General features: G+C 40.3%; 1 protein-coding gene across 1 annotated transcript in view; it reads right to left on the minus strand.

Annotated features, from left to right (window-relative positions):
• Positions 1-27445, minus strand: part of bmpr1ba (bone morphogenetic protein receptor, type IBa) — a 51416-nt gene that overhangs the window by 12202 nt on the left and 11769 nt on the right. The window contains exon 3 of the mRNA XM_077522412.1: positions 13597-13947. Coding sequence (XP_077378538.1) covers positions 13597-13702 — 106 coding nt within the window. The 5' untranslated portion in view covers positions 13703-13947. The remainder of the gene's footprint in view (positions 1-13596; positions 13948-27445) is intronic.

Below are 27445 nucleotides of genomic sequence, written 5' to 3' on the forward strand. Positions count from 1 at the left end.
GTTATTACACAAACGGCCAGCAGGTGGCAGCAGAGCAAAGGAGATCAACCAGGGCCATGTAAAATTACTTACAATTTTAAATAGATTTGTGAAAACTGATGAAACTTTGTGCTCTTCTAATGCTAATTGCTGCAAAAAGGAAACAGATAGAAACATGCTTTTTTTTTCCTGATGAAAGACGAGACTTTAATCTTTCTTTTGATGGGTTCGATGCTTTTATAGCAATAGAACACAATATTCTGCAAAATCAGTCAAAATCCAGTAAAAGCGAACGGGATTGCTTCTGTGAAAATGGCTGGGAGTGAATGAGTTAAGGGCTGCGACAGTAAAGCGGAGACTGTGGAATATATTATATTTTCAAGCATTCAAAGCCAATTTACACGTCACAGTATGATCAGCGGAATTTATTTATCTTGTAACTGCGCTGCCTCGTGGCTCCCTCCTGCCGCCCGATTTTCTCCGGAAATGTCAGGAATGCCAGTAATCTGCCAATCCATATCTCTCTCTCTCTCTCTCTCTCTCGCTCCACCATGTTGTGACCATCTACAAACCGTGACCTTGTCTTGCGTGGACTGGTTGCACTGCGCAAGCTTATCCGACCTATCTGCATGTGGCAGGAAGGGTGACAAGAGTCAATCCAGGAAAAAAGGTCAAGCATTGGGAGGAAATAACAACAATTGTACAGTAATATTAAAGACCCACCAGAGATGAATATAACTGGAAAGGCTTTGAAACTTACATCAAAATGAACACTGGGGCTCCTGTCAAAGTACAGTGGAACTTTTAAAGTCTAAAGTCATTTTGTTTAATCCTATCAAAGGTATAATCAAAGCAGCAAAAGACAAAGACTGGACAGTGACAGGAAAGTTTTTTAGATTTATTTATTTATTTATTTTTTATTTTTTGCATTTTAATTTGATTAAAGCGGGTATACGGAGTATGGTTTCATATTGGTGGTTTTAGAATGTGTCCTCGCAATAAACGAGGGTACTACTTCACAGTATTTCCATTCCATTATTTCTTATGGGGAAAATGAATTTTAAAATGAATCCATTACAAATTGGATGTAAATGTCAAGCAATATCCAGTGATAAGTGATTGCCACACAAAGCTCAACAAGTTTTATGAGTCTGAACTGCCATCAAAATTGTTTCAAGCTCTTTTGCTAAACTAGCCTTTCAAACGTCATTAGCAGCCTCCAGGTCCCGCCCCCATGGGTCTCTGGGGCCTGATGGCAGGATATAGAGGCCACTGTCAACATGCAATTAACAACGGGTCGGACCGAGAAGACCCCCCAAAAAGCTTCAAGACTCTTTTCAACACATGGGGCTTTGTTGGGAGCGGAGGTGAGGAGGAACCGCGTTGTGCTTGACTAACAAGATGGAGACGGGCAGGTCCAGATAGAAAAAGATAGGCCGAAGCAAAGACGCGCGTTCATTAGTCATCCAGCTGGTGTCAAATAAAGCCTTTCATCAAGCTGGTGGAAATAATACCTGCCTCCTCCTTTTCACTCACTCCCTTCCTTCGCCTTTAAGTGGTTGTTCATCTTCCCCGTGTTTGACAGAGTCGCCAGTACGTGGGGGGAGGGACGTGTTTGGGGTACCGCCTGCATGTACTCTGGATGCCCACTTTCTTACCTTCAGGTTGCTCCTCGCGCCAGCGCCCGGATGAGCTAAACCATCACACGTGTAGCGGAATGTCTTAATGGGGAGTCGGACTTGCTCATGCTAGTTTTCAAAAGCCTTTGAAAGAAACCCGGGCTGAGTGTCACCGACTATCTCGTTTGTAAGGTTGTTGACGGGCAAGTAATGTTAACGTACTTTGGGAAATGGTTTATTCCATTCATCTCCCAAAAAGATGATTGCATTCACCTGGTACAATGGGACTTGACAACTTTTTACACCAAAAACATGCATGATGGGTTCATTACCGATCGTGTGAATGCGAGTGTGAAAGCTTGTTGGTCGTTGCTACTGGTTGGCAACCAGTTCGATAGACTCTAGTCCAACTCATCCACTTATCTGAGATATTTCGGTCTGTTCGTCCAGGAGAACATTCACAAAGTTGTGGCAATCATTTGAGTTCTTCCCAAAATGTGTTTTAACTTAAGTGTTTGTTCATCAAAGTCACCCAAGCATGCCCGTCACCGAGTGAAATAGAATCCGGATTCGTCAATTTCAGCGAAGGAATTTGCTGCTTTAAACTAAAAAGCCTGGGTCCATCAGACTTCTTTGTGCATTCTGTTATGATAGACATATCCATCTAGTTTCATGCCTCTAAGTAAAACTGGCTTTTAAAGGTTGAATTAAAAAAAAAAATCACTGTTTTTCATGGCAAATCCTTGAAAATATCATCCAACTTTGACATCTTGCTCTGCCCGCATTAGATGGCGTAGGCAGAAACACTTCACACTTTAGCACTGCCCATCTGACAAGGGTAGTTGCTTCTGATGTGGGCTCATTTGGGAAAACTCCCAAGGAAGAGTTCATCAAAGTACGAGAGCTGGAGTTTAAGCAAAATGTCTGTTTGAAATCAAAACGGATGAATTTCTGTTCAGTTTCGGGCATTGCGTTTTGAGATTTGTTAATGTATCCGGTTATTGTGATGGACATGTCCACCCAATTTTGCAAAGATGAGGGAAACTTGTCAGGGTCCAATTTGCTCTAAGTTTGTGAGTGAGTTTTGGAGGGGTGGGTTGGGGACCCCTAAAATGCATACAAGACACACCCACTTGCTGGTGAATTGGTGAGTTCTCTTGGGCATGTTTAGGCCCCCGAAAGGCAATTCCATTTGTGAGAAGAAGAAGAATAAACAGCAAGTCCACAATAATTGGCTGGCGTGGGAAAAAAAAAACCTACTTTAGCCATCACTTCATCATGTCAAATCAGAACGAATGACTCACTAATGAATAAGCCACTATACATATTGTGTGTGCGTGCTCTCCTGTGGGGATGAGTGACGGGTACACACAAGGATTCCGGAACTCCCGGTTCATTCTAGAAAAGCCCTCGGAGCTACAAAGCAGTGCTGGAGAAGAGGGGAATCGAATGAGGATGAAGAAGAAGAAGAAAAAAAGCCCAAGAGTGTGCAGAATAGCGAGCATCTGGTCCTGTCATCAATTCTCTCTCATAAATACGTCAAACTATATGCATACCACCTGAAGCCCATTTGTCCTAAGATAAAAATCAAAGCTACAGACAATGTAGTTGGGATTTCTCTAATGGTATATCGTGTGTATAACAAATGATTTTGTAGGATTTATAAACAGAAAAAGGGATCCCATACTACAGTATATTAGGAATTGGAATATAGATAAATACAAAGGATTATTTGGGGGTAATCATAAAGTCATGATAACGGTTAGTTAGTTCATAAAAAGAGTTAGGGTATGGTAAGAGGAAATGTCATTCACGCCAAAAACGGCAGGCAGAGGAGTCGACTTGTCTCACTTTGCCTGGAATGACAACTCGCAACCCAAAAAAAAGAAATCACCGTTAATGCAAAGTTTTAGCGGTTTTGAAACAGTGGCTTGAAACCGGTAACCTGCCCATGATATAAATACGGCTCATACAATCAACATGTATTTATATACTGTAGCAGCCTCATAAATGAAATGACGGAGCAAATGCATCTCGTTGTTTTGTCTTATGCAAACTTCTTTCAGGGTTGATTAGACTTGTGAGCCTTGCAGACCATAACCATAACTGATTTTGCCCGGCGGGGACTCAACACTATCTTCTTCCTGAGAAAATCTATTTGTCCATTTCTTGAGTTATTTATTATCTCTATGTGTGTATGTCTGTGTGTGAATGTGCGTGTATGCGTGAGCATATTTGGTCTACAGGCAGTCCTAAATTGTTTTTACCTAACCACAAATCAGACACGAGATCTCTCAGCCTTCAACGTTCAGGACCTGAAGAAAGCTGCTATCCGCCAACTGTGTCCACAGACGTGAAACTCAACCCCCGGTCCGAGGTGTGTACTCCAGTCATACGCACACGCACGCTCACAGAATCACACACTCACGCAGTTTATTTTGGCAGGTCGCCCAAGTGTTTTCATGGCCACTCAAATAACCCGTCGGCCTATTAAGACATTTCTTTGACTTGTTTTTTTTTTTTTTTTCTATCTGGTTGCTCAGACGGACGTGATTGAATTGTGGTTACGCAGCCATTGTTTGATTACTCGATGGGAATAAAATGGAAGGATGGACCCATAGTAGTGGAGAATACCGTGAACAAGATAATCAAACGCGAAAGTATTTGGAACATGTGCAAGTCAAAACTAATTAGACACGCCAAATGCTATGTTTCACAAATGCATGTGGGAAAGAGTATAGAGCAATCGTTAATAAAAGGTCAGGCGAAAAGATCGGACTGAGTCCATTTGTCTCACAGCCATTAGCGGCCACTCGGACCAAGTAACGTACATAATGTTAGCGCAACAAGCACAAATCCAAGAATTCAGAACCAATGTTGTTATGAAATCAAAAGCTTACCCAATGCGAACATGACACACATTTTAATTCCTTTGATTGCTTTTGAATTGGTTGACAAATGTCATTCCTATTAACGTATTTTCCACATTATAAGGCACACCTTCAATGAATGACATATTTTAAAACTTTTTCCATATATAAGGCGCTACAGTAGAGGCTGGGGTTACGTTTTGCATCCATTAGATGGTGCTGCGCAAAGGGAATGTCAACAAAACAGTCAGATAGGTCAGTCAAACTTTATTAATAGATTACAAACCAGCTTTCTGACAACTCCATTCACTCCCAAAATGAATAAACAGCTGTTTTATTATTTTCTCTGAGGTAAAGTATTAGTATTAGCTAGCGATCCAAGATGGCGGGATCTTCTGCGCATGCGCGTCACCGACCGTGCAGGGTCACCGATAGCGTCTTGACAGCGGGACCTGTTGCGGCTCAATATTGATCCATATATAAGGCGCACTGGATTATAAGGCGCAGGGTCAGCTTTTGAAAAAATTGAAGGCTTTTAGGTGCGCCTTATAGTCGTAAAAATACGGTAAGTGCCATTGAAATGGAAAGGAACAAGTTGAGGCAAAGACAAATACATCGATTGATGAATAGAATGATGAATGAATTCCTGAGCAATGCGAAGCCACCTTCATCAGATACGTAATAAAAACTACGGCAAATACTCACACTCGCCTGCTATTTTTACCATAACACGGTCTATTCCCGTGATACCATCATGTGACGCATTGTTCCGTGGTGGCGGTGGCATGCAAACATCACGCTGACAAACAATAGGCACACAACGGCCAGGAGCCAATGGTGTGCCCCGGCAAATATAAAACGGATTCACTTTAGGACCCCAAGCATGTGAGTGTGCTCAAACACCCGACGTATGACCCAGCACGAGACGACAACATCCAACTTGTTTTGGTTGTTAGGAACCTCGTCGAGGTCGGAGTTATTTTTACACTCCTTCACGGAATACAGTGCAAATATCTGTCATCGTTTACTATGTCTGACCTTGATTGGTGGCAGAGCACCTCAAATCCGTCGCTTTCTTTTCCGTGATTGTTTGTAATAATAAAATGTCACATCCCTGACGCTTCCAAAAGCATTGATTGCAATCGTCTGTTTACATCTAGAAGGCCTCGTGATGAGTGGTGTTTATTCCAAGGCTCCAAAACCTGAGAATTGTAGCTATAGTCCACCATGCAGCTATTCACTACTATGAAAAATGTAATATGTTTGCCTGTCTATCTTTTTCTCCATGCCAGGAAGAAGAATAACAAGCTAATGTTAGCTTGTGTTTATTTTTGCCATTCTTTGTCGTGTATGCTCTAATGCTTGCAATCAATCTGATCCATCATCGGTCCAGACTACACATACTGTAACTTGTGATTTTTTTTTTTCCCCCTTAACCCCTTAAGTGTAAGTATGTATACATGTGCAATGCACAAGTTGATGGTGTTAACATTGCAGCTGGCATGTGTTTATTTGCCCTGCGTTCTGGTCTGCGGCATCTCAGTCATCTATGAGCTCAAACGGTCACGTTGCTCTCATTTATAACACATATACAATACTGTATATACAGTGTGTGAGTCGACGTGTCTGCAGTTGTGTTTTTGTCACTCACAACAAATGAACAAATGCCACCGGTGTACAAAACGTGTAGGCAGCGGGCACGGCGTGTTTACAGTGGTGTGCAACCGGCTGTCTACCGTGTGTGATTAGCTGGCCATTAACTGAGGCACATATCACCCATCGCCAGCTCCAGGCCTCCTCTGCTCTATCTCACTGGACAAACAGGCTGTCAAGCTTGTTCTCATGCACATACACATGCACGCATGTATTTAAACACTCATTTCCATCTGGATAGTCATCAGGTCCATATTACAGTACAGTCCATATAGTGTTTGTCTATTTCAAACTAAGCCATATTACCATATGGCTTTGTCCACAAACCTGGAATTAAAACTTATACTGTACTTACATTGAACAATTAGCTTGGCTCTTTTGAAAGTAAAGCAGACTTTTTTTCTATAGGCTACTTGGCTCCTCATGATTTTCAGAAAGGTTCACTTTCAGATAGTATGGCAGAAAGATGTAATATAGCAAAATTGGTTGTAGTGTGTGCACTACTACTACAGGCAGGCCAATTCCCCCATTGTATTTATCGTCTAATATTTTTCCATTGTCTTTTTAGTTGTGCCAATTCTATGAGCAAATCTCTGACAAATTTATGGGAGCATCATCACCAAGATCATTCTGATAACTGTGATCTTTTGGTGCACTATAATCTTGACATGAAATGTTGGTAGTGCTATTACTATTTGACATTCCTGCTTCCGGAAGATCTGTAACATCACATTTCATCCTCTCGTAAATTTTCTCAAGCGCAGAAGAAAAAGTACTTATGAATAAATGATAAAAACAGCCTGCTGATGGCAAACTGAGTGTATATCACTTGCACACAGGAGAGAGATCTCGTCACGGTGGGAATCAGAACGATAGTATTACACTGGCTTCCGGCCAATGTCATATTTTAACTGTTTGGTGACACATCTACGGACAAACCAGTGAAAAATGAGCATATGATTACTGTATACTGTCTTCAGTCATCTATGCATGGTCTAAAGTAGGGCCATATCTGATATTTTGGAATGTATCTTTTATATCTACTTTCAAGTGGGTCTTATCCAACATCACAATGAACCAAACGTTAATGTTAATAAAACACCCTTCCCCTGTCTCTAATTGGAATTTCCAATCTTTAGCGGCTCGTCAACTTCAACACAACTTTCTTTCACATTGGCGACATGAAAAAAATCTGAAGTGATCCAACACTACACTAAATCGCTAAACTTAACCATAATCAGTTACCCTAGCTATTCCCTAACTCTCAAACTTGTGTTGTCACTGACAATTTTTTTATGGTCCATGATCTACAAATGGTCCGGCTCCCAGTGACAGGGTATTTCATCACATGATCGAGCTCTGATTCACAAATCAGATTTGTCACAAACACACACAGCACTTCCTCTCAAAAACATGCTGGACCAGCTGTGTCTTACAAAAAAAACAGCCAGACCGCCAGAATGGCTGCAGGTGATATATTCACAAACTCTCACTTCCTTTCACGGGTCAATTTTTGCATTCTCACGATATCGTCAGTCATACATCCTGATTTTCTATAAGATGTCAACATTTTATTTTGAGTGCTCGGAAGCAACTCCTCCCCTTTGCGTTTTGGGATTGGCAGCCAGCTGATCAGCGCTTTTAATGAGGTGTCGCTTTGCAACCGCAGGAGCTCCACACAGGAAGCTTTTGAGCACAGGCACGAGTGAATCTCCAGTGTCTCTTGGGACAAAAACTACTACTTCCTCTTTAATTGTCTTCTTGACAAAACCTACTCAATACAGTACATCAATTATATCTTTTTGGACTTAACTACCTCCTAATAAAATATATCAACTGTGTTTCTTTGGACAAGACTATCTACTACTCAAAGACGTTACATTGTGTCCCTTTGGGCCTAGCTAGCTTTTGCTCAAAAACAACTGAGTGGAATCAGGGGAAAACAAAAATACATCTCACCGAGAGATACATTTCTAAACATGAACACAACAATTGTGTCTCTTTGGAAAAAAAACTGCCTCTCAAATGTATAGCTCTAGGGACAAAACATTTAGTCATGAACTGTGACACTTACTCAAAAGTAACAACCATTCATAATTAGACAAAACTAACTCTTACTCAAAGACAATAAGTGTGTCCCTTTTAGCCAAACTACCTCTTACTCAAAAGCAATAATTGAAGGCAAAACTTGAGCTAAATCCAGCAAATACTCATTGGGGCATTCGCAAGTCAAGGTACTCTTGTACCTTAAAGAAAACTAAAGTAGAATGAGTGCTGATTAAAAGTTACAGAAAGATCATTGCCACAACTCTGTGAACAGTGTTAAAACATCAATGTGGGTGAGTGTAGATATTTTGGCGAAATGTGCATGGGGGGCTGCGTGGCAGGTGTTTGGTGAAGCTCAAACAGACCCTCAGACTTTACACACATGGGGGTGCCAGCCTCTCATTAGTGGCTGGTGACAAAAGCACAGCAACTGGCGGAGCTTTTGACCATGAAAACTGATACAGTGCCGCTTCTTTCCACCAAGGACAATGAAATGTAAGCTATTGCTCCTCGCTTCCCAGAAGTCACGCTGAAGGCTGCAGCCTGGCGTAGGTGGAAGGTCACAGGAGATCTGTGAGTGTGTACAGTATGTGTGTTACATAGCGTACTCGTTTCTCCTTGACGGACAGGGAACATGTCGTCCTGTACTTGTTCGAAGGAGGATCGCCTTGACAGACGCAACACCTGAAGCAGATTTTCATCGAGCGGTTTAGTTCCGTTGTATGCGGAACAGTCAAGAATGGTAAAGCTTCCCTTGGCTTGTTTTCAAGTGCAAGATAGTGATAGCTGCCAAATCTCACTCATAATCGCTTCAGACACCTGCTTGACCAAGTGGCAAGAACTTTGATACAAGTTTATCATGATAAGTTGAATGAAAAAGTCTCAAGGAGCCATGTTGAAATTGAAGAGGAAGTCAGCCATTTTGGTTTGAAGCAGCCATTTCAGGTAAATTCCACTTGTATGCAATTCTGAACTGCTACTAAGAAAATTGCCAAATGAGCCAAGACTGTAAAATTTGATGATCGTTTTGAGGATTTGCCATGAAAAAACAGGATATAGAGCAATAAAATAAAATAAAACAGTTTGAAAAAACGTGCACTAAAGGGGCATATTCACTAAAGGTTTGCATCGCCTTTGCACGACGCTAACCGGTAAAAATGGAGCAATCCAGGAGAGCCTAATTCACTAAACGTACAGATTGGGAAATCCGTCACTTAGTGCGCTGCCAACCAGATTGCGCCCTGGTGCGCTATTGTTATTTGTGTGTATGTAAATTAGGTAATTTGCATACATTTGATGCAAAATATGCCCACCCCAATGTAAGTGAGACACATTGATATACAACGCCAGCGCAAATAGCCACACGGAGTTTGCGTGACGCAAATAACGTTTATGGAAAGCGTATATGAACCTGCCACACCATTAGGGGGTGTATTTCTATGTTGGTTTAGGACACATAAAGTAACCCAGACTGATCGGCAATGGCGGGGAGGCATTTTACGATCATTTTTCCGTGCCAGATGCATACTGTACGCCAACCTCTGGAAATATATTTTTAAAAAACCATAATTTGTACGTTATGACGTCGACGTCTCTGCTCTGTACTGCTCTTACTCTCGGTCCAACCTCGCTTTCTGATAATGTCATCTTTCTCGCAACTGTTACTATAACAACCATGTTGTTGGTGCAAATCCATTGCCCTGTGTGGTAAATCAGGTGCAAATTTGCTCCAAGCTGTCAGTTTTGGGGGCGTGTTTGCGCCGGTATATGATTAGAGCAATATCCTTATCCTGAATAGGTGGGTAACTGGGCGCAAACTACGGGTGCAGTTGTAGTGCAATATTTCGCACTATTTCCGGACGCAGTGCATTCTTAGTGAATATACCCCTAAGTTGGGGGATACACAACTCAATGTACCACTGTAAATAGTACCCAACCAATTGATGGAAACTAGAGAACACTAGCAGAGCAATGAAGAATGCAAAAAGACAATAGGGAAGACAAAAGCGTGTCTCAAAGAGTTCGGCCAAGGCACTCCACCAGTTGCATCTCCTTCCTCCCACGCCGAGCTGAATCTTTCACCGGCAACATCAATCATCCACGAGCCGGCCAATGAATGAACGAACGATCCCACGGCTTGGCCAATCAATCACTTATGCGTCGGCCAATGAATGAGCTCCGAGGAGAAGAAGTTCAAACAACTGAAAAGGCCTGGGGTGCACTCGAGTAAGCTTTCAACATGAGACACCAGGAAAGTTTGAAAAGTTAATTAACTTTTTTTTTTTGTATCTTTGCTGAAGAAGTTGTGTTTATAGATGTTGGCAGGTAGCAGGGCTATACATTAAACCATCAATACTGTACAAAAATCCAATAGAACTGCATGCAACTGCACCAGAAACACATCATCAATACAAATTAACATATATCTAGTAATAACATGACAAATAAGCAAAAAAATGTAATTAAATTATACCATAGTCAGTTCAAGAATTTGCCATGAAAAAGACATGCAAGCACTCTTCAATGTTTTAACCATGGAAAATTGTTCAATCTAAGAATTTGTTGGGAATCTACATACAGAAAAATGTGATGTTTTGATTTCAACAGGTGAGAAACAAAAGCTGTGTTTTTATTAACCAACTGTGCTTGGAGATTTCTCTACAAACTCCATTTAAAAAAAAAAAAAAGAAAGAAAGAAAAACTTGGAGAATAAGAACAACTTGGCTCGGGTTCAACTCGATGTCAGACTTCACATACGTCTCAGTCGCTGGCAGCTGTTGTTTGGATTCTTGGACAGAGCAGTCAGTGTTCACATGAATCAGAAACATGCAGACACTTTGTATGTTTGCCTTCTATGTGCGTGTGCGTGCGTGTGTGTGTGTGTGAAATGCTCAGACGGTCACGGCTTTCAGAGCCACTCGCTTGGACGGCAGACCAGAACGGAAAGCCGCCTCTAAAGTGAGCCGTGACAGCGAAAGATGGACGAGAGGATGGATGACGCGCGGCCAAAAGGTTGCCGGACGACCTCGGGGGGGGTACGCGCACCGCGTGAGCTATGATGAGCCCGCGAGCTGGACGCACTTCAGAGCTTCCCCCAGCTGAAACAAGCCCCGTCACTTTAAATAGAAGCAAAGTGCACCGAAAAGAAAAGGAGAGAAAAATAAAATAAGGTCAGACACTATCACTCACGAGGTCGGGCAGTGCGGCAGACAGCTTCAGAGCGCACAACGTTATTCTTCAAATTCCTCCTTTTTGGAATGTTATGGTGGGATGATAATGTATCAAACAGGTGTAAAGGAGGTGGAGGAGGGGCAGTCAGGGTTAAAAAGATTAACATGTCCATTAACATGAAAAACAACCGTTAAGGTGCAATTGCATCCAATCAGTCAGTCCACTTGACGGCCTTCTCTGCAGGCCTCCATTAGAAGCACTTGCCTACATTTACACACTTAATTATTTTCCTCCCTATAAATATATAGAAATGTATTCCCAACAGTCTATTTTCTTCATTTATTGTATTTCTATTGGGTGCACTACTTCCAGTATGTATATAAGGAGGTTGTTTGGTTTTTTTATTTTTTGGGTCCAATCAAATTTCAGCCAGTAGGCATTGCCATGACAACAGAATCTGCCCATCAGCTGTGCTGATTTATGTAACTTCAGCTAACTTTGCAATGGGACACTTCCTTTAATCAATCGGATTTCAAATGCGTCCTTGATGACATCAGCATTTTTCTGTCGTCTGACTGGTCAGAGCCACCATCATTGACTAGGAAAGTACATCTGTAGTGATTTGCGCACTTCAATACATTTGATAATCAGCATCTCTGGTGGGTATGATTCATTTTATTAATGTTTTATGTCTTTGCTCCAGATGTTGCCTGCTGTTATATTTTTGCATAGTATTGATGGTTCCTTATAATTGCAGCATGATGTGTTGGTATTCAGAGGTGAATTAATTTGAATAATTCCCTACTGAAGTATCTAATCTACAGCCCACCACTGGTCAAGACTGTCTACTATCATCCATTATTCACTTTGTAGTTCAACACTGGAGTGGAAACAGGAGTTCAGAACATTTATATTCTCCCATCCAATTATAAATACATAGATTTTCTTTTATTTATTAACTGAAGGAAATTAACATGTATGCAAGTGATGTTATTTTCTTTTCGGAGCTTTTTACACCACCCATAAATTTAGCGCAAATGGAATTGAAACTCCAGAGATTTCACCTTGGTCAAGGAAATCTATCAACAAAATTTTGTCAAACATCCATCCTTGTCCTCTACCATTATGATTATATTCTCTTTTTTTTTGAGAGTTTGCATTACCACAAAATTATGCAACATGCCCAAATTTTACATCCATCCTAGCAAACCCAAAACCATTTGAGCTGCCCAAGTCCAAAGGAAATTGCCAGAAAAATCTTATGACCATTATGTTTTCACCTTTTTCAGGATATAATCCAGAATTGGTGATCTTCTTCCTTGTCTGTACTACCTTGACAAAGAGTCCTTGAAATAGCTTTCAAGCGTAATGAGAAATGGCACAAATACCAATGAAAGATATGTCACCATAGACATGCCTTGAGATGCTACACGTCCTCCTCCATTATATTTAGGGAATATAAATGCATGAGTCTTAACAAACAGCCGTGATGACACCACAGCACATAGTAGCGCTAAAGATACGAGAGCCATTCATGTGACACCTCGCCAATCACACAGCAGATACCAAACATGGTCACGGGCAATGTGGCTGATGTGCTTTGACAGCGTTTGTCAACACATAGGCACACTTTGAATTCAATCGTGGCACATAATGATTAATGACAAGTACAAATACTTTGGAGAGAAGAGAAAAAAGATGGAGAAAATGCAAAGAAATTGCATGTGAATGCTGAAAAGCTGACACTGAACTGATATGCGGCAGAATTGATTAAATGGTTGAAATGTCGAATGTGAGCAGTTGGAGTGAATTGGACAAGAAATGTGGAAAGAGTTCAAATACGTTCTAATTTGTGAATTTTGTGAGGAATAGTTAGACATTTGGGAATGTGACGAATAGTTCCCAAGATGTTCTGCATGTGCTGAACAATGTGAAATTGGAAGATGGAAATGTGCAAAACGTCTGTGTTGATTTGGCAATGTTGTCATGGAAAATATGGGAAAATTTGGGGAATATAGTTCCCAAGATGCACTGTATGAGTTGAAAAGTTTGAAGTTGGTTTGGAACATGTCTCCATTTATTTCAATGGGACTCTTTTTTCAATCATTGGAAAAGTAGTAACTTTGGTCTCACAGCAAGATGTCATGATTGAGGTAGAATGAAATTTGGTGGAAACCATAAGAAGAAAATCTATTTTTGGGGTGTAGAACAATGTGTCAATGTTCTTCAGCATTCACACAATAAAAATGGACTCTTACCATGCACCGGCGTGTCCAGAGAGACAAGTCCGAGTAGTAGTAGCAGCAGCAGCGCAGTTCGGTGGCTCCACAGGCAGCGAGGCAGCCTTCCTCCCCACACTGGCATGGTCAGAGTGGGCCCGCCGCTCCGCTCTACTCCCCCTCCACGCTTGCTCGACACTCCTCACGCACTGCCTCTCTCCTCTCTTGTCGAGTGTGGAGGACGCGGGGGTGCGGCGGGGTAGTTTGTGAGGAGGCTTGTCAGAGCAGAGCTTCCGTATTGCTGCGATGTGACAAAGTCCGCGCCAAACGCGCCACCGCCACCAGCACCGGCAACAGCAGCAGGTCTAGTGGCTCGTCCTCCAACCTGAACTGACAGTAGCACACAGAGAGAAAGAGAGAGAGTTCACTTGCCCAGTAAGGAGGGAGGGCTGGGACACATATGGAGGGAGGCGGCGGAGGGGGATGAGAGCGGCGATCCGTGGGAGGAAAAGAAACGGGGGCAGGGAGCAGACAGGAGAAAGACCAGGTTTAGTGCAAAAGGGGAAAAAGAGGGGTGGTGGGGCTGTATGTATATAATAGAAAGCAGTAGGAGCTGACTTAGGGTGTACAGTACACACACTACTAGGCCATTCCAACTGTGACGCACTTGGCCTGGATTCCTGTAAATTATTGAGTCGGCTTGTTTATTTCAATGTGCAGGGTAGTTGTTATCGTAAATAACTGGTGAGAGGAGCCATTGGATCTAGAGTACATTGCATCTGTCCCCATGAGTGATTTTTTTGTTATTGTGTTTATTTCTATTGTGCAAGGTGGTGTTAATAATTGGCGAAAGGAGCAATTGCATGATCATGTGACACAAGCCCATGGACTTCTTTTGACTGTGGAAGGTGGTTGTTATCATGAAAAACTGTTATAATAACTCATTAATTAACTAATTCACTCCCAGCCATTTTCACTGAAGCAAACCTCTTCACTCCCGTCTGTGTTACTGGATTTTGACTGATTTTGCAAGGCCCACAGAATATTGTGTTCTATTCATATAACAACATAGAACCTACTAGGGGTGTGAATTGCCTAGTACCTGACGATTCGATTCGTATCACGATTCACAGGTCACGATTCGATTCGATACCGATTAATCCCGATACGAATGGTCACGATTCGATACCGATTAATCCCGATACGAATTTATAAGTCGATTGTTGCGATTTTTTTCCATTCAAATTTAGAAAATACTATCAGTAAATTTGTACATGTACACTGTAAGATTTGTATGAATATATTTATCTAAAACTTGAGGCTTATAACCGTGAGCCACTGTACACAAACAGTTTGCAATCTGTTTCACATTTGAACAGCATTAAAATAAAAATATTAAGGCTTAATGTGCCGTTCATATAACATTCTTCCATGCTCAAGGTGTGAATCCTAAAAAAAAAAAAAAAAAAAAAAAAAAAATCGATTCTGCCGATTATTGAATCGATTCGAGAATCGTGCGATGTAGTATCGCGATATATCGCCGAATCGATTTTTTTTAACACCCCTAGAACCTACCAAAAGAAAGATTAGAGTCTCTTCTTTCATCAAGAAAAAAAATATATATTTGTATCTGTTTTTGTTTTGCAGCAATTAGCATTAGAATATAGCTAAGGTTCATCATTATTCACAAATCTGCTTTGAACTGTGGGGAAATCGGCTTGTTTTAACATGGCCCTGGTTGATCTCATACTCTGCTGCCACCTGCTGGCCGTTTTGTAATAACTACCATTGCTTAAATTGTTCTCTTCAGTTCAGAAGCTGCATCAAGGCCTTCTGTATGCTGTAGCATTAAACAACAACAACAACAAAAACGTATACATACATCTTTGGGACACTCAGGCCTAGAACATTTAAAATAGAACGTATTTATACATTTTTGGGGGCAAATGAGTTCTGTATAAGACATATTGCTTATTTCTAATCATTCTGATTTGTATTGTGCAAGGTGATGGTTTTCATGAATTACAGGCAAGAAGAGTGATTGAATAATCATATGACAAAAACATGGCTGTAGACAATTTTTGGACTGTATGAAATATTATCAATCTTTCTGATTATTTCTACTGTGCAAGGTGGCAGCATAAACTACCTGCGAGAGCAACAATCATCACGTGCAACCAAATGCCTGTGGACTAGTATTTCAACTGTGGATTATTAGTTGTCGTTCTGATGGCTGAGGAGCAATTTGTGTTAAACAAATAACACAATGTTAGCAAGCAGCGTTTTTTAGGAAACAAACTGATTGTTGCCTTGACGCTAAACAGAAGCGACAAAGCAGCTTTGTTTTCATGCTAATCTTTCTCGTTTGTAGCGACCGCCCCAACGAACACTTTTTTTTTTCTTTTCTCACACTGGTTAGCGTTGTTCATTAGCCGCGAACAAAAGGGTGCTCTCCGCGATGGGAGGAAAAATCACTGCATAAATATACAAGAGGCTCGCTCTTCCAAGCGCCCTTTCCCACATTAAAATTGGACCTCGACTAAAACTACAGCAAAGGTGTTGACGTCCCCCCCGTGTGACGTTTTGGGTCGGCCATGACGGTGACCCGAGCCGCTGAGAGTGTCTGGCCAATGGTGAGTCGTGTTAATTAATTGGTTTGGTCTCTGGTGAACTCAGAGCAGTGTCAAGAGAATCAGGTCCAGACATGTCCTGGGCGGCAAGGCGGAATGACCTCGGGATAATAAAGTCATCAAGTACGTGCTTCACAGCCTTTCTTTAATGAGCACAGACTAGAAGACTGAAGCTCATACTAGGCCTGTTCCCCCCCACCCATAACTTCACACTTGAAGATTTAGCAACTAACGCTGCAGGTGTCTTTCTTAGTTGGCGCTAGACATCTTAACCCTTACATACTGTTTAGGTCAAATTAGACCCATTTTGACATTTGAAAGAACAAAAATTTTTTTTTTTTTTTAAAGTTTTTCCCCACCCTAAAGATTTTTTTTTTTTGGGGGGGGGGGGTCTGCGGGGTAATCCGGGTCCATAAAGTAAAAAACCTTCCAAAGTTTGACTTCTACTCCACCGTCAAGCACCTGTGACTAAGGCCAAATTGTGGCAGGGGTTTGACTTTCTGGACCTGTAATTGACACCTCTGCATGAAAAATGGTGGTAATGGCGGGAATCTTGAAACTGTATGATAACAGCTTGATAGCAAACAATTTGTATGTTAACGTATCCTCCTGACTACCAGCAATTCAATTTGTCCTCTGTAGTGGACTTTTTTTAAAACTGAATATCTCCCAACCAGTGCATACAATTGAATTAACTCATTTTGTGCTCTATAGAGAACATTCAGAGCTTTCCAATGATATCAAATGTGTAGGGGTGGAGCTTTGCTACCTTTGATTGCATCATAAAAGAAAATGGCTTCCCTCAGTGCAAGTACTTTTTAGGGAAGAGGAATAGTAAGTGTATAACACTTTTTAATGAACAAATTTAGGCTTTAAATATTGTTAGCATGTGTTCTATAAGACTCTTAAGAACGCATTAAAGTATTGTTTGGACTATTTTAACTGTATTTGAGCCTAGTATTTAAGTTTAAAAAAATGTCCTCTGTAGTAGACACATCATAGCTTAAAAATAAAACCTTGTTTTTTTCCTCAAAAATTTCTTTTGCAGTATTCCAGTTACTTCACAAAGATTGTGGAATATCAAAATAAACATGATTGGACAATATTTTTTGTCCTGGTAGTCAGGAGGATATAGCAAGATAGCAAACAGGGTGCAGAAAGATATTTTTTCCCATCTTTCTAAAAATTTAAATAATAGACGGGACAAAATGCTAAAATACTAACAACCGATATGCTAAGAGTATAGCCACTTTAATATTTAATATAGAATGCATTGAAGTGGAGTGATATGGATTTTCCATCATACCCTGTAGTCAGGTATTAATTGCAACGAGATCTGATAACATGCTAAGAACTGGTAACATACAGCAAGAGAAACTACAAAAATACACATTTCCGCATTTCTGCCCTCAATTCTCTTTGGGGGATTTCCACAGGTGTCAATGGATTGGGACCGCTTCCTTATCCCCATTATGGACTGTGTAAAATGATTTTCAGGCAGGGGGTGAACACCTCTGGTGGCACAGCAGCACATCTGCTAATCAGCACCCATTCACTGGAGCGCTCCTTTCTACTAAAAAGCACTTTAACATAATCTGTCCATTCACACTGACCCAACAGAGAATTTACATAGCAATCCTTTACGCCTCAATGGAGGGCGATACTGGAGAAAGAGAAGCTTCTAATGCCAGTGTAAAAATTCTATGTATCCATCCATCCATTTAGTTTAAATTTGTACTGTAATCTATGAGCATCATCATTTGATTTGATAGTTGATTAATGGTAGTTGATTTGTTTATCTCTAATGTGCAAGGTGGTGTTTGTCATAACTGTCAAAAGTAGCAATCGCATTCGTTAGCTTTCGGTTAGCTTTGCTGTGTTCTCTTATTATCCCGCTTTGTCGCATGCAGCTACTTCTTTGTATTTGTCGTCATGGAGGAGAGGATTAGTGGTTTAAAAGAGCCCTGGTAGGACTTTGTTTAAAAGCGATAATGAGTGCACCACAGCTCTTGCAGAGGAAGTTTCGCGCCTAGCATTCCCTCGGTAGTTTCTGAGCAGTGAGAAAAGTGATAGGATGCGAGACTGTTCGACATGACTGTGAATTATTTCGAGTCTGGTGGTTATGATTTTTAACTGTTGCGAATACAGATCGCATATTCTGACATGTACATTGCACACGTGTCCGTCCGTGCCATGGAATTTTTAGACCGTGAATTTCTAGTGGTTTCCTTCAATTTTATTATGCAAGGTGCCCCCTTTCATGAATAAATGTCAAGAGGAACAATTTCATATTCATCATATACTACATGTGCCTGGCTGAGAATGCCGTGAACTTTTTGGAGCTTTTTGGAGCCACTCTATGTATTTACACTAAATAAAATTAGTCCAGTCTTGCCATTTTGAGGCCAAGTGGAACTTTTTTGTTTGGTCGCTACCAAATCTCCGCACAGGAAATTGGGGAGAGAAGTGAGGAAATGAGGGATAACGTCAGCAGCCATGATGATGATGATGAAGCCGCGACCGAGAGAAAGAGAAGAAGAGAAAAAATAAGTTGACTGTGTTCACCTTTGAACCCTTTGCTGATTTGTTCTTAACTGACCTTTCAACTCTTTCAAGAGAGGAATAACACTCAGAGGCATCAGTGGAGGATTTTGTTCTCAGGATGAAAGTCGACAGTTGGATGAGAGGAGTCAGAAGTTGAAAGATAAATGAGCACATTGTTAAAATTACACATGGGAGCACTTGGTTTTCTACTTTGCAGGAAACTGGGAAAACCAGGTAGCATTGAACGCAATCAGACACGTGAACAAACAACAACTACAATCTTCTGAATTTAGCGATTAGTCACAGTAAGGAGATCCATTTTGTTCATGAGAATAAGGGCCGCTACAAAAAAAAGTGGAGACTATTGTTTGGATAAGCTAATGTTGCCTGACGTATGCCTGATTTATGTGTGGCCTCTCTCTCTCTCTCTCTCTCTCTCTCCTCTCCTCTCTCCTCTCTCTCTCTCTCTCTCTCCTCTCTCTCTCTCTCCTCTCTCTCTCTCTCTCTCTCTCTCTCTCTCTCTCTCTCTCTCTCTCTCTCTCTCTCTCTCTCTCTCTCTCTCTTTTTTACTTCACATAAAAGATATCTGGGAAAACAAAAAAGAGAAAAAATGCATAAAATTATAAAATAATACATATTTAATAAAATATAAAATATGAAAATAAAAATGATAAAAATAAATTACATTATTCATTATTAATATTAATATTATTATTATTATTATTATTATTATTATTATTATTATTATAAAAAATTACGAAAAAGAAATTAAACAATGAAATATAACAAAATATTAACAATTAAATAAAACCACCAAACCAAAAGATGGCTACAGATAAAAAGAAAAAACATTCTAAAAAAAAAAAAAAAAAAAAAGAAACATTTTCATACAAGTATTTCTTCCTAAACCTGAAACAAATATTAATCACTGAAAACAATAATACATTTAGAACCATTTCTATTTTATATATATTAAAACGTGCATGCAATAATGCAAACTCATAGCAATTGTAAATGACATTTCACTCTATCCCCTTACCACCACATACACACACAGAGAGACAAATCACACAAACAAACCAAGGTGGGTGTCAGACCATTTAAGTTTATGAGGATCTAATTATATACTGCATTTTTTTTTCTTTTTTTTTACTGTTTGTTTTTGTCATTGTGAAACCATTCACCAGATCACTTTACAGCCCACAATAAAAACGTTGACATGGATAGGTGGAGTCTGGGCGAGGGCCCAATAAAATGAGAGGGGAGGGGTCAAGTGGTGGTCTCACAAGTTCAACAGTGAGATTGTGATATCATAAATATTGAACTTTTCCTCAAGTGCAATAATGTAGCACTACCTGCCCTTAAGTCATTGGCAAAGGTGATATATAGGATTTCAATGACATGATGATCATATTACTTCCCGTAAGTGTCCACAGAGTGATGGAAACGTACATTTAAAGCTCAACTGTACTTAAGGTCTTTGTTGTCCAATCAACTTGCTGAATTCTCCACAAATATATTTATATACTATACAGATTGTATTTCACGCCCCCGGGCCCCCAAGGCAGAAGCCAAATGAATGGAGGCCCCTCACATGTGGAAATGAGGGGTTTAGGGGCCAAAAGGCTGGAATGTTAGCAATTTGAAACAGCAACAGTGGACAGAAGAAGAAGTTTAGTGAGTGGGAGCTCTGTGAATGCCGCCTCCTTCTCTGATTCATACTTTTCCTAACAGCCTGGCACAGAATGGAGGCGAGCACAAGCTGTGGCCACCCACCTTCCATTTTTGTGTTCCACCAAAGTGCATTTGAGCTCAGCAATTGTTTACAAAAAGCCTTGAAAATCGTGACTAAAAGGGCAGCGTCGAAATCCGTGAATCGATCGTGCAAATTGCAAAAACAGTTCCGCGCTTGGCGAGTTCAGAACATTCAGAGAAATTCTCACATCAAGTTAAATGTTTTCTTTTTAACAATAACTAAACTAAGTGCAATTTCTAGAGAAATTGTGTGGGAATGCTGAAAGCTGAATGCTAATAGGTGAATGCTAAGATTTGAATGTATGTGGAATGCTTATGAAGTAAATTGAGAGATAAATTATGCAATGATGACCTCCTGGTTACTGGAAAATGCACTTTACCAACTATGCTACCGAGCAGTATCAGACACCTGGCAATGATGATAAGTTATATGTATGGAAGTGGGCATAGAATGTGATACTTGGAAAAAGTTCACTGTCTGTCCCATTGAAAATGAATGGAGAAAAGTTTATATTTAACGTTAAATTGTGCGATAACTTCAAGTAATGTGGAATCAGACGATATATATACCCCGGGAGGCGTGAATTTTTGAAGCTAGTTGAAATTTGAACAGTGTAAATTGGAAGTATTATGTGGGAGTTGCGGCAAAAAAGTGTGGAGAATAAATCACAATAACATATGTGGGAATGCTTCAGCATCCCTCACAATCAGAGGAAAAGAAAAAAATTACTATAATTATTATTATTAGTAGCATTAGGAATCGAAGTATTGCTATATATATATATATTTTTTTTTAATACTTCAATTGAAATTTCAATTCATTTCAAAGGGGAAAATTGATTTGATAAATAAATTGAGTCGCCAGCTTGGTCATGGAGTTAATTTATCTTGTAAACAAAAGAAAAACACAAAATATAACCATTAAGTATTAATGGTGATATAACGGGATTTCACTGTAGTCAATCTGTAGTCAATAGTAATGTATCACCTCTTCACACCGTTTAAGAATACTAATGGTCACATGATGGCAGTGCACTACTATGATGACTTTGTTTATCCAGTCACATGCATGGGAGGCCCTCCAGAACTGGGAGGCTAATAAAAGATCCACAAGCGCATCCACGGCCCAATGACAACTGCCAAGTCCCAAGAATAGCGCCGCCAGAATAAAAACCTTTGTGTGTGTGCGCATATGTGTGATGCTGCTCTTTACTCGTCATCTTTCGCTCTCACACCTGCCAAGCACAATGGCACTTTCGCGCGAGTTATCTTGGTGGTGCATGCCTGCCGCCCGTTTTGTCTTGGATAGATTTAGGTCCAGTATCGCTTTCTTTTTTTTCTTTTTTTCTTTTTATCCTACGGAGCTTAAAACACATCAAACTTTTGTTTCGTTTTGTTTTTTCAGGAAAAATAAACTTCGAAATTCAATTTAGTCTGTAAAGTAGTAATGCACATATTTTTTAATCACAGGTTTGAGGTAGTGTGTCATTTAGGCTGGTATGCTAGCTAAAACTATTGACGGGGCATCATATTTTGTGTTTCATATTTTATTCGCCATAAAAGACAAAATACATGCTCCAAAAATTCCCAAACTTCACATGTATGTTTATTGTCACAACCTGAAGGTATCTTCTTAACAATATTCGGTTATAAATATAGCACCACCTAGCCCTTGGGGTGATTTATTTTTTTTACCCCACATATGATATTTTGTACAAAATTTGGATAATCTTTGTGTGATAACTAAGTCATCTTTCCACTCTAAACTCTAAAGGTGGCATCAGACCAATGCATACATATGTATTATTTATTTATCTTTGATGCCCTCTATGGACAATAAAAGCAATATTGTGTGTAAGACCAACGATGATATATTGAAATATTGAAAAAAAGATGCAGATTTTTGAGGGTCTTAACATTGACTAAAAATCATTGAGCTTTGCACATCACACACCTAGCAAAAAAAAAAATCCATATGTAAAGGTTTATTATGCCATTTTCAAAAAATGAATAAATAAATCATTTGAATGTGCAAGTACCCCAACATGCAAGTACCCCAAACTGGCCCGGGCGGGGGGGGGCCCTTCATAGTTAATTGCAGTTATTATTATTATTATTATTATTATTATTATTATTATTATTGTTGTTGTTATTACAGTTTGTGTAACTAGTGCACACCAACATGCTGTGTCCTGGCTGGTCCACCCACAAAGGTCAAAGGTTGCCATAGCCACGACAGCTAATGCAAGCCAATGTCATATGTATCGATAAGATTGTGAGTAATTACATATGGGAAGGAACGTGACAAAAATAGGCTTGGGCAGGGGGAGGTGATGGGAGCAAAACAGGGTCTTGGGAGGGCGGTTGGCAAGGATGGGGGGCTTGTATCGGGGTCCACTAAGGGTGAGTGGCACAGTGGGATAAGAGCGTGGGGAGTTCACGGCCTAGCCAGGCCTTTTTCGCACTGCATAAACAAAGAGATTACAGTGAGAAGGGGGCTCGGGACCCCTAACAAGCAGGGAACACCACACATAGACACACATACACACACACGCGCACACAAACATGTAGCATCATAACATTGTGGCGCCACCTGTCTCCTCTTCACCAATTAATGAGCTCCCGGGATGCTCCCAACAAGTGGCAATTAGTGGAGTGGCAGAGGGTGATTGGGGGTGGTGGGAAGGGACGAAAGAGGGGAGTGATGGAATGAGGGAGATGGGGTAGCTGATGTAATAAAAGAGGGAGAAGAGAGGAAAAGCATATCAGTCCATGACATTAGCTGTTTCTCAATTTGCAGCCCTTGTGATCTCAGAAAACGTTTTCAGTCGCAACCCAAGTCTTCTTCCAATTGAAATTCACAAAATCCAAGAAAGCACATGATACCCGATGTTGGTGTCGCCTGCTAGCTAAAACTAAGGATGCATCGGTTGGTGACTTGTGAAGACTTGGCTGGGAAAATATCTCAACTGGGCTGCTTTGAAAATGGCTATTATAACAGCAGAGGAGAGAACTCAAGTTGATTGGATAATAACTGGCTAACCGTTTGCCAGTCAAAAGCTTTGAAGTAAGTAAAAAAAAAATGCTTATCAGAACAGGAATCATATAAAACGACCACTTGTTTCTTGAACACTTGGAATCCGCACAGAACAGTAAATGTTTTAATTCACACAATTCTAGCAAGTTTGTGAAGCGCACTTCAAAAGCGTACCTTATTATGCTTCTTTTTGTGTTGCCGAATGCAAACAGACACGTAACGGGACCCGATTGCTTTAAAAGCAGTTACATAGACTACACAAAAGCTTACAAGCAATTGTGTGGGTGTGTGTGGGTGTGTGTGTCTCCACACAGGCATGCACACACACACAGGGCAGGTGTGGGGTGAGCGTCGGGGTCGCTAGCTTCGCTCCAGCTCCCAAATATAGAGCGACCACTATGTGAGGATGCGGGAAAAGCTTCTCCGATGACCACTGTGACACTCACACACACACACACGCAAACGCACACGCAAACACGCGGTTACAAGTAGAAAAACAGCATCAAACTGCATGTAAATGATTAGTTACATAATTGAAACGTATGCACCGGTATGTTATTAACCTAACGTGTCATTAAGATCTCTATCATCCTGCAATCTGGAAGCGTGACGGCTCATTTCCTAAACCCATCTACTATTTCTCCTTCCTTCCTTAAAGTCCATAAGAAGATACTAGTGACAGTATCTATTCAGCAGAGGAGCCTTCTGCGGCTGAAATATAATACTGTGACACTTTGACCCCTCTTCCCCATGGATAACCTGTGTACCCCCAGCTAACAAACATGCCACTAAGTATGTTTGCGTGTGTGCATCTCACTAACTGATCTGAACAGTTGTATAACTCAAGGTTTTTACAGTATACAGGTCAGTCCACATTTTGAGTTGGGACACATTTTGCCAATTGACTTTGAGAATACATGCTTGTAAGTATATAAATCAGTCCATGTGTTGTTGTATGATCTGTTTGTATGTACAGTTGTGCTCATACGTTTCCACACAATAGGGGGTTGCAACATTGGCCCACCACCAATTACATCTGACCCGCCAGATAACATTGATAAAAAAAAATAAAAATAAAAATAAAAAAAAGAAAAAAGAAAAAAAAGCCCTAACAATCAGAGATGTCAAAATAGTTAAGATATTAACTCATTCACTCCCAGGACATTTTCATAGTTTTACTGGATTTTGACTGATTTTGCAAGGCCCATAGCATATTGTGTCCTATTGTTTAAAAACATGGAACCTACCAAAAGAAAGATTAAAGTCTTTTCTTTCATCAGGAAAAAAAAATGTATTTCTAGCTGTTTCCATTTTGCATCAATTAGCATTAGAATAAGGCTAGGTTTCATCATTATTCACACATCTGTTGAAAATAGTGAGGAAAATAGTTTTTTGGTCTCTTATACTCTGCTGCCATCTGCTGGCCGTTTTTGTAATAACTACCATTGCTTCAAGCATTCTCTTCAGTTCAGAGATTGCATCAAAGCCAAAACGTATAATTACATCTTTGTGAGCATGGTAATCTTTAAAATAGAACGTATTTATACGTTTTTGGGAGTAAATGAGTTAAAAGTTCCTTTCTATCCCCGTGGTCTCTTTTTGCTGCAAAGTATCAAAATAATAACATTCCCTGGGCAGTGCCATTACCCAGTCACCTGATTGCTATGAGATGTATCCGGTGCGTAAATAACGGCCACGTTCGTTCATTAGAATGCATGTGTTATGTCATGATGATCACGAGACTGTCCAAAAAGGGTAGCTCCTGTACCTAATGCAAAAATATCGCTAAAAAGTACTATAAAAATCATAGGAAAATGAGTTAATTTTTAGTAAATGGTGTGTTCTTTTAACTGTACAATATTAGGATTATATTTGAATATTACCTGAAAATTGTTTGTAAATTCTCCATTTACACCATTAATTTTGGAAAATTCTCCCAAAAAAATCTCACCATATGAAACATTAATTAAATTGATACATTTACACTTTTTTTGTACTGCTAATATCTCATATCATCCTGCATAAAGTCATTTTCTTTTCAGTGCTTCAGTGCTACCAACTACTATCTTCATGGAAAGGAGGGGAGGGGTGGAGTTTGAGGTAATTAAGGTCAGGGGAACAGTGAGGGCAACGTCAGTTAAGTTGGTTAAGATAGCAACGACAGCGCGCACGCACTTTTTCAGGGTAACTCAATCTTGTCATTACTCCCTGAAGAGCAGTGACATGTGAGCCGTGTGGAGTGGACGTGTGTGTTTGCCTAATGCGTATACATCACGGCATCTTTACCAAATTGCATTCATTGCATGTGTATATCAGCTGCATTTGCAGTGAGTTGAACTTTATTTTTGTAAATATTTATTGGGGGGGTTGCTTTTACAATATATTACAGTAATGTCCTCATGTGTGAAAGATGCACTTTTCTGTCATTTATTTAATGCCAGGAGAACAGTAAAACGTATAAAAACAATAAGCAGCTCATACCCAGATACTCACACGAAGGCTAGACAATGTCACTCACATGCCATCCCACCAGGCCCGCCTCTTAAAGGCCTGTATGTAAAAAGACTACGATACGTACAGTATTTTAACACATTTTTTGCTTGATTTTTTTTTCCATTCAAATATGACTATATTGTGTTGAAAAGTGTGTTTAAATAAGGTTGCAGGTGTTTAAAAATAATGTAAAGGTATTTTAAATTTTCACTTATCACGGGTCTGGTATGCATCCTCTGCAATGAAGGGGATTTCACTGTATTCTGTCAAATACAAATACATTGTTTCAAGCAAACCAACACACAAGTACACGCGCACAATGAGACCCACACTGCCCTTCCCCGCCGGCTTAAGGGAAATTACTGCCACCTGAAGCGGAACCCTGTCCATCATGAAGAGGCCCCCTAAAGCCCCACAGGTGTCCTTTAACATGTCCAAAGCGCTTCCTCAGCATGACCCCACCCACCACCACCACCACCACCCCGGGGCCCTCCATGTGGCCATTCATCTGCCTGTGGTGGTGGAGGACATCAAAACAAAACCCCGGGGTGATGGTGGTGGGAAGGAAATAACAAAAAGCTCACAACTAGGCATGTACGTGAATTGTTGAGCAGGGAATAGAACTTTTCATACACACGAATCTCTTAAGTGGAACAATTCCGAGTTCGGCCAAAGTAGGCTAAAAAGTTCAACAAAACACATGAGACTTCGCCATCAAAGTGCACCCACGAAGGTTGAGTGAAAAGTACTGTTAACCAGGGAACCAGAAATAGAAGTAAAAAAAAGTAAATCAGTATAAGTACTACAATGTAAAGTACACACATATGGTCAGAATAAACACAAGTTGTCACCCAGGAAGAGATTCTTCTCTTTGATGTCAGTGCCATGTGACCCCCGCAGTGGTCTGAGGTATTGAAGCAGCGTCCAAACAAACATCAACACTCTTCACACCCTTATAGTCACACCGTTTATGGGGTGCATATGTGAGAATTGACCTTCAGGAGCAACAAGGAAGATTCCAAAAGATGCAAGCTTTCAACTTAAGCAAGAAGTATTTACCTTCAGTATTGTCATAGTCTCAAAATCAAGTATAACCCTCAAAAATGTTGGCATTATGCCCCTAAAATTTGAGATTTTGGACAATGCAAGTAAGTTTTTCATCTACTTGCACATGTGCAACTTGTAAATTTGTAGATTAAAAAATATATATTTTTGCTGATAAGCCCCTGTTTCAGACTTCAGCTGATTTATAGTGCAAATGTAAACATTAACAAGTCAAATTACAGTGTGTGCCCTAAAATTTTCTACTGGCACAAATTTCACATTGGGGCCATTGTACTTCCAGTTCAAAAAAAAAAAAAAGTAGTGATGGTGACCATACAAACCATACAGTTGTGTTGAGGTATTTTGAGGCAACAGTAAATTGTAA

This window comes from Festucalex cinctus, chromosome 5 (assembly GCF_051991245.1).
Source record: "Festucalex cinctus isolate MCC-2025b chromosome 5, RoL_Fcin_1.0, whole genome shotgun sequence".
NCBI lineage: Eukaryota > Metazoa > Chordata > Actinopteri > Syngnathiformes > Syngnathidae > Festucalex > Festucalex cinctus.